The sequence below is a fragment of the Carlito syrichta genome, unplaced genomic scaffold (assembly GCF_000164805.1).
Source record: "Carlito syrichta isolate Samal-C Ts95f unplaced genomic scaffold, Tarsius_syrichta-2.0.1 Scaffold287811, whole genome shotgun sequence".
NCBI lineage: Eukaryota > Metazoa > Chordata > Mammalia > Primates > Tarsiidae > Carlito > Carlito syrichta.
The window spans coordinates 23,482-31,798 of NW_007231907.1; the positions used below are offsets into that span (position 1 = coordinate 23,482).

At 49.9% G+C, this 8,317-nt stretch overlaps 1 protein-coding gene across 2 annotated transcripts in view; it reads left to right on the forward strand.

Annotated features, from left to right (window-relative positions):
* Window positions 1-8,317, forward strand: part of SLC44A3 (solute carrier family 44 member 3) — a 76,418-nt gene that overhangs the window by 23,473 nt on the left and 44,628 nt on the right. For both annotated transcript variants that reach the window (XM_008053065.2, XM_008053068.2), the window contains one exon: window positions 1,332-1,518. In XM_008053065.2, the coding sequence (XP_008051256.1) occupies window positions 1,332-1,518 (187 nt within the window). The remainder of the gene's footprint in view (window positions 1-1,331; window positions 1,519-8,317) is intronic.

Consider the following 8,317-nt stretch of genomic DNA (forward strand, 5'->3'; position numbering starts at 1 on the left):
CAGAGCCCAGCAGGTCGAGGCTGCGGTGGCTGGGAGCAGCCACTGCACTCCAGTCTGGGTGACAGAGGGAGACTCCAACTCAAAAAACAAAAAAAACAAGCTCAAGAAGTAGTGAGAGGAAGGCGGCTTATTCCAAAAGCCGCAGATGGGGAAACGGCCAGTTTCACGCTTCAAAGCATTTTAACTTCCACACTGCAGACAGGGGTTTAAAAGGGAAACTAGGTCCAGGAAGCTTGTGGGGTGACAATGGGTGCTGGTCCACGAGGCTCATTCGGATGGCTGTCTTGAGTTATCACCTGTCCAGTGTCCAGGCTGGTGCTGTCTTAAAGCTGTAGATTAACCGCAGCCTTGACGCAACCTTCATGGAGAGAATCCCACTGCTGTTCAGTTTGCTTCAAGATTCGCCCCAGTCAGCCGCAATGGCTCACCCCTGGGATCCTAGCGCTTTGGGAGGCTGGGGCAAGAGGAATATTTGAGTCTAGGAATTTGAGACCAGCCTGGGCAACATAGCAAGACCCCATCTCTACAAAAAAAATTTAGAAATTAGCTGGCCATGATGAGGCACACTTGCAGTCACAGCTACTTGGGAGGCTTAAGTGGAATGATTGACCAGGAGGTCGAGGCTGCAATGAGCCGTGATCATGCTATTGCACTCCAGCCTGGACAACAGAGTGAAACCCTGACTCACAAAACAAAAAAAAAGATTAGCCTCCAGAACTTCCAGGCAAGCACTTAATTAGACAAGTGAACACAATGCAAGGGAGTGTCAGTGGGAAAAGGGAGAAAGAGAAGAAGAGAAAAACTTTTAAAATGCCTTTTGAAATGCGGTCCCCGGTGATAGTGGCCAATGGGCTGCGGGTGTGCAGGAAGGTTTCTTCGTGAACATGAGAGATTGGCAGAGGTTCACAGGGAGAGGGAAGAGCCGGTGGAGAGCTGGCACAGGAGGTGGCTCGGAGACATCACCACTGTTTCCCTCATGCTCGGACTCCCTGGCTCTTTTGCGGTTCTGGGTGCAGGGGATGTAATGTGTTCCCTGGCCTTAGAAAACCTTCTGTGTATTTTCTCTTGCTCTCTGACCAGACTGCAAGATCCTTTATGGAGGGACTGTGTCTTGTTCACAGTTATAGCTGTAAGATCTATCACAGGGGCCAGCACATACTCGGTGCTCAGTTAGGGTTTGAGAATCTGCTGTTCAATTATAACAAAAGTAGTGAGTAACTGTCTTAGAAAAGCTATTTGCTGAGATGTCAGTAAAATAATAGGGTTTGTTTTAAGCTCTTCCCAGTTCTCTGTGATTTTGAAATGATGAACTCTAACTCCTTTCTCAACAGGCAGTCCTACTCGTTTTGATTTTTGTTCTCAGAAAAAGAATAAAATGGACAGTTGAGCTTTTCCAAGTCATGAATAAAGCCATCAGCTGCTCTCCTGTCCTGCTGTCCCTGCCACTGTGGACGTGTGCCATCCTCATTTTCTTCTGGGTCCTCTGGGTGGCTGTGCTCCTGAACCTAGGAACTGCAGGTAAGGGACACTGGGCTGGATCCCAGCACACTGGTGTCACACACAGGAGACATGACCACTGTGGACCCGCTGGCCTGTTCTGCAGGCACCAAACCTCTCATGCAGCTAGAACTGTCGATGACAGCAGTGATGGAGCCGGGGCTCTGTCTCAGGGGGTAGGAGAAAATCTGTTTCCCTCTTTGTATTGTCTTTGAAGAAGCTGGACCTGTGTTTCGTGAATAAATGAGTTCAGTATGGACTGAAAGCCTTAGGAAAAACTGAAATATGAACAAAGGCTGATGAACTATTATCAGATGTCTCCAGGTGTGACTGTTACCCAGGGTAATTTGCCAACCTTTTCAAGTCAGTGGGTGATTTTTTTAAAAGGACCCAGAAAAGAGTCTTTTTTTTTTTGAGTTATTCAGCTGTGGGGTAGAGAAAAGATTGAGGTGGTGTAAGGTGGGGCCAAGGGAATGCATGCAGGAACTAATGAGATCTAGAAGAGAGGGGACAAGACTTAGGCTGTGGCATCAATGCCTTGTACCCAGGAGAGCCAGTGCAGGTGTAAAATGAGCACATAGAGGAGTTCATATTGCTTTGGTCCTGAAAAGACAACACTGCCTCACCCATCCTCCTGTCCTGCCCAAATATTGTTTCTCCAAAGGGTGGTCCTCAGAATCAGCTTTGGTGTTTTATTAAAGTACAAATACCCACGCCCCATCCTTAGAGATTCTGATTCACTTGTTTTGGGATGGGACCATGTGTCTATTAAATATATGAGGAGTAATCCTACCCCTCCACAGGAAAAACCAGAATTATCTTTGGGAGGGCAGACCCCTTATAGCACACTCGGAATTTGTTCCTCCAGATCCAATGGTCAACCAAAGTTTTTATCTGAAAGTTTTGTGAAGGTTGCGACACAATGTACAGAAGGAACATCCTGAGTGGTGGCAAACAGGTGACTGGTTTTCCCACCATAACACACCTGCCCACACCGCGCTGAGTGTTCAGCAGTTTTTGGCCAAAAACGGCATGATCCCCATGCTCCACCCTCCCTGTTCACCTGATATCACCACAAGTGACTTTTTTTATTTGCCTGAATGAAAAAAGCCCTCAATGGAAAACATTTTGCCAGTGTAGAATCGGTGAAAGGAAAAATGGCAGAAGCACTGAAAGTCATCAAAACCAACAAGTTCCTAAACTGTTTTGAACAAAGGAAAAGGCATCTCTATAGGTGTATGGTATCAAACAGAGAGTACTTTGAAGATGACTGAAGTTTAAACATGTAAGAATTACACCATTTTAATAAATAGACTCTGAGGGTTTTTTGGGTCCCCTTGTGTGTGGATATATATGTTGAGGCTTCATAACAGGGCAACCGTATTCTGAAGCGATGCCATTCAAAGAGCTGTCAACCTAGATAAGGAACTTATGGCAGAATATGTGTCACTCTATTGCTTCCTTCATTGAGAAAGTCTTGCTGTGGAAAAATGATAACGTCCACTGAACGCAGCAACACGTTGTTCAGTGATGCAGTTGATCTACATCTGGCGCCAGGTCCTTATCTCACGGCAGATAGTAACAAGGTGAGGACAGGCAGCCCCTCTGGGGATCACACCTTGAGGGGCACTGTCTTAGACCTTCTCTGACTCCTCTGTCTGGTTTGATAAGACCCAAATTCACACCTGTGTGTGAGTACAAGGAGCGAGTTGCTGCCTGAGACTCACCCAGCAGATGCGAACCATGGCAGATGTTGGCTCCACAAGGCTGATGCCCCTCCTCGTGTGCTCCCTGCTGACTCAGTCATACCCACAGAAACAGCTGCTGACTGGTAGGGTCCTGGTGGGCTTGTCCCCTTCCCTCTCCTTTGGAGGGCGCCGATACCTCCCTCTGCGTCAAGATGGCCCGCAGGCTCCCTGGCACTAGCAGCCGTCGGGAGCTCACGTTTCCCAATTCAGAGGCACTGTGGGCCAAGCTCTCCTGCTGGGGTCTCTGGAAGCTCGCTGAAGGTCTGCAGTGACTTTCTGACTGTTATTCAGGGAGAAGCTTGGTGAAACAGGTGCAGGGCTAGATCACTCAGGATGAGGTTTGGGAGTGAAAGAAGACTCAAAGCCACAGAGGCTTGAGCACCCTGCAAGGCAGTTTCCCTTCGCAAAGGGGAAGTCCACAGGGGGTGATCTGTGCCAGCACAGCCCTCCCTCCAGGGGCCCAGGACTTGGAAACCTGCACACTTGTTCCTCAACCCCTGCCCTCTGCTTCTACCTCATAGTTGGAATGACTGCTTGGGCTCCACATCTCATTCTGGCCATGAGGAAGGTGGTAGGGAAGATGACAGGCAGGTCCCTCCTGGAGACCCAGGCAGCACCTCCACCCCTATGGCCAGATCATAGGTACATGGCAACACTGATCTTCAAGGCAGGCTAGGAAACGTAGTTTCATTTTAGGAGACATGCACAGTTTGACACTCAGAGGTGGCTCACACCTGTAATCCCGGCACTTTGGGAGGCCAAGGCAGGAGGATATCTTGAGGCCAGGAGTTCAAGACAAGCCTGGGCGACATAGTGAGACCCCCATCTCTATAAAAACATGTTTTTTAATGAGGCATGGTGGCACATGCCTGTCGTCCTAGCTACTAGGGAGGCTGAGGCAGGAGGATCACTTGAACCCAGGAATTTGAGGCTGCAGTGAGTCATGCACCCCAGAGCAAAACCCTATCTAAAAAAAATTTTTTTCAAATAAATAAATATCTCAGAGGTTCTGTTACCAAGAGAAGAAGGAAGAACAGATGCAGCAAAAAAGGTAGAAGTCTCAGCACTGAGCAGCCTTCCTTCAGCTAGCCTGCTTGAAGTGGTCTCAGTCCTGGTCAGAAGGGAAGGTAGTGGCCCTGGTTGATGAAGGGAAAAAAACCTCATTGAAAATGTCCTGGATTCTAAGCCCTGTGCTGGCCCCTTCTTGCGCCCTCACTTCTAAGCATCAAGTCCTTTATGATATGTGTTGTAAAGCTCAAAACGGGCAAGACAGCCAAGGTTCTGAGTGAGTCACTTCCGAAGGGCATGCAGCTGGGTGGCATGGCGCTCTCTGACTCCAGGGCTTTCGGACAGAGTCTGTGCGCTTTCCACTGCCTTACACTTCCCTTGTGTTGGGATGCGACACTAGGAAATAAAAGTAGGCCTTCTCAAGTGTGTTCAAGATGAAGCACTATTACGGACCACAGCAGGTGGTCGGTGTTGCAGGCTGAGCCGTAATGCGGTGTCGGGCCCTGTGGCTGCAGGCGACGGGCCGGGGTGAGGCTGGCAGCTAGAGCCAGCTAGAAGTGAGGCGTGATGGGAGGTGGCGGAGGGCAGGGCTTGGGAATCTTGGCTCAGGACCAGCAGAGGGCTGCCCTCTTGAGCACAGTCAGCCCGCATGCCAGCCCTGTTGGCGTGAGTCTGGATAAAAAGGGAATCGTGTCTGTGCTCCGACCCCAGAACGTTTTGGAGCAGGGCACGTTTGTTTTTTTCTTTAATCCACAAATGTTTGGTGAGCAGTGTGGGTCCAAGACCCTGAGCAAGGCACTGGGGGAGGTGGGGACAGGGCTGAGGCGGCCTTTCTGCCCACAGTGCTCGAGTCCAGCGGGAGAGACCAGCAGTTAACCATGCAGTACAGGTTGACAGGTGTTGGGACAGGAGACATTGGGGAGCTATGGGACCACCAGCAAGGGGCGCTAGCCTGCACTGGGAGTCAGGGAAGGCTTCTTGGACTAGAAATTGCCAGAAGATCAGAAATACAGAAAGAGGCCAGAGGGAACTCAGTGGAAGTCATGATAACTCAAGGAGGGACCTGGTCACAGGGGACAAAGAAGGAGCTCAGCCCTGAGATTGGGGTGGGAAGTCAGAGAGAACAAAATTGAGGCTGTTCTAGGGTGAGCTACTTGCCTGGGGTGAGCTGCCGGCATGTGCCCCAACCTGCCCTGCCCAGGCCCCAGTGTGCCTAGTGTGGACTAGCCTCACTGCCAGGGTTGAGAGCAGAAGGTGCAAGAAGGCAGGTTGCTCTCCAGGGCTCCATAGCCCCCTTGCAGGGTCGTGCGTTGAAGTGTGATGGTCCTCAGCACAGGAAGCCACAGAGGGCAGGAGGGGATGGTGCCCAGGGCCTCTGTGGCCTGCGTGCAGCTGACTTCGGGCTTCTTGGGAGATAGGGTGCTGCACAGGGCCGCTTGACCCCTCCTCACCAAGGTTGGTACCAGAACCCGGACGGGCCTCCCTACTCTCCCCTAGCCTGTGGCTGGCCAAAGGCACACAATCCCCTTGTCTTCAGAGGCCTTTTCACCAGTGCCAGAGTGCTAGTCTCTGGGACCAGACGGGTCAGCAGCTGCATCCCTCTTTGATCTTCAGAAGATGCCTGAACTATATCGGGGAGACAGAACTGCTTCCATGCCTGGTGAGAAGCCACCAGGGCATTCGGGGAGCGAAGGCTCCGCACCAGGCGGGGGGTATCTCATGTAACGTCCTGTAGACGCCATGGGAACACAGATACCTCTTCAGGCGAGTGCCTGATTTTGGGGGGGGGGGTTTCCTCTATGAGTAAATAGTTGCAGGTTTTTAATTGTGTCAGATGGTTGAATGAATTATTGTTTTGATGAGTTTTTTTTAAAAAAGATAAACTCCGGTTGATTGTTTTTGCCCAGATGGGCGCCATTTCTCTAATAGCTGTTAATTGGTCTGTTGACTCATTGACAGATTCTGGCTTGTTTGAGGATTTTTCAGCAGAGCATATGAAGGTCGCCCCCAAAATGACACTTATTAGTCCATTGGGACTTGCCAGCTACCAGCAACATGACAGCAACTACTAAATCCAGTGGGAAAAAGGAAAAACTGCAACGCCTTTGGGAATCTAGCAGATGCTGTGGGTGGGCTGGGAAGCGTCCAGGTGACTTGGTCACCCCCTCCGGCAGCAGGGTAGTCGGGAAGCCATGGAAGGGGCCGCTTGGCAGGGACTGAGGCCTCTCTTGAGGTGTTGCAACACACACGGCTCACACAGTGTGCTCGGGACAGTGAGGGGCCAGGTTATGGGGGCAGCAGGATCAGACGAGGCTGCCCAAGGCTTTCCCATCAGTGACCTGAGACCAGGCTGGCTCCAGTCTGCTTGTGGATTAACTCTCTGTGTTTCCCTTCTATCATTTTCAGAATGGAAAAATAAGGTGTGACCGCCTTGCAAGAACATTAGGAGGCCAAGATGGGATGAGAACTATGCTTTGCAAATAAGGGGCCAAATGTGTTTTTTACATTAGGAATTAGTGCTGACTGGGAAACATTTCATATTACCTTCAATTCTGGGGTCTGTTCTCTGCTCTGATTGGTGTATTTGAGAAGAACATGGTTTAAAATAAAATAGTCTTTTTTTTTTTTGAGTTAGAGTCTTATTCTTGTCGCCCAGGCTGGAGTGCAGTGGCACACTCACAGCCACCGCAACCTCCACCTGCTGGGCTTAGACGATCCTTCCGCCTCAACCTTCCAAGTAGCTGGAACCATAGATGCACAGCACCACGCCCAAGTAGGTTTTGCGATTTATTGTAGAGACGAGGCCTCACCAAGTTGTGTAGGCTGGTCTCAAATCCCCAGGCTCAGGCAATCCTCTCGCCTCGGCCTCCCAAGGTACTGGGATAACAGGCTGAGTGAAAAATAGTCTTTTTAAAAGTTATCAGGGATCTAGAAGATCATTGAAGTTATTTTTGCAAAGCCTGCTGGTGGCCCAGCCCTGTCCTAGGAATAGTGGGAAGGAGGTTGCACGAGAGAGACTTGAAACGGCTTCTGAGTTTCAGAACATCATGGCTCTTTGGGAAGGTCCAGGGAGGGCCATCCCATGCACATCCCCACGCCTCTGCTCCTGCTTTGCTCCTGTCATCTCTGGAATCCCCTCCCCCACCCAACTCTCACCCCAGCTCTCCACCCCCAACTGTTGTGAATCCAGTTATTCTTCAAGATTGGTTGCAAGTTGTATACTTTTTGGAAAATCTGTAAAATTTCTCAGTTATACTTAAATATGTTTTCTTTACTTTTACCTTGCATATTTAATACTCTCTATCCTTTCAACAAATATTTATTGCATGCCTACTGTGAGAGCCCCGCATCTCATGGTGTGCCTACTGTGTGGCCTAGGTACTTAAGATACAGCAGTGATCAAGACAGCGGCCTTGTTCTCCAGGTCTTGTGTTCTAGTGGGTGGGGGGAGAAGCAGCCAGTAGGCGAATGTGTGTCCCATGAAGAATAATAAAGCAAGATAGCAAGATGTGTTGCCATTCCACAAGAGTAAGAGCACCTGAAGACAGGGCTGTGTCTTTCTTTTTTGTGTCTCTTGGCTCAGTGTGCCACACCCACGCGGGTTTCAGTCATGTGGTACTGACTCAGTGAATCAGTTTACATCAGCACCGTGAGTGTTAAATGAGATTCATACATGGGAAGACCTCAGGAGGTTGCAGCTTCTCTATCAGATTTTCTTCTCTTTTCCCCTAATCCTCATGCTGCCAGGGTGGAAGCTGAAGCCAGGAGGAGACACAGGCAGGATGAGTGTCAGCATGTGGGAGGCTGGCAGGACACTCGTACTAGTTTGCCAGAAGAGGCCAAGTACCCAGACTGTGCTAGAAAGTAGAGGCCTACTAAGTTGGGCCTGCTTCCTTTGGGGAGTTATCCCACCTAACTGAACTGCCTTCCTCAAGGAACTGCTGTTCGCAATGATCATTCTGTCACCTGAGTCTGTTCAGATGCTTTAAAGTTTGCTAATATCCAGATCTGCAGCTAGCTAAATTGACTTCCTAGGGAAACCTCTAGAAAGTTGTCTCCAGATC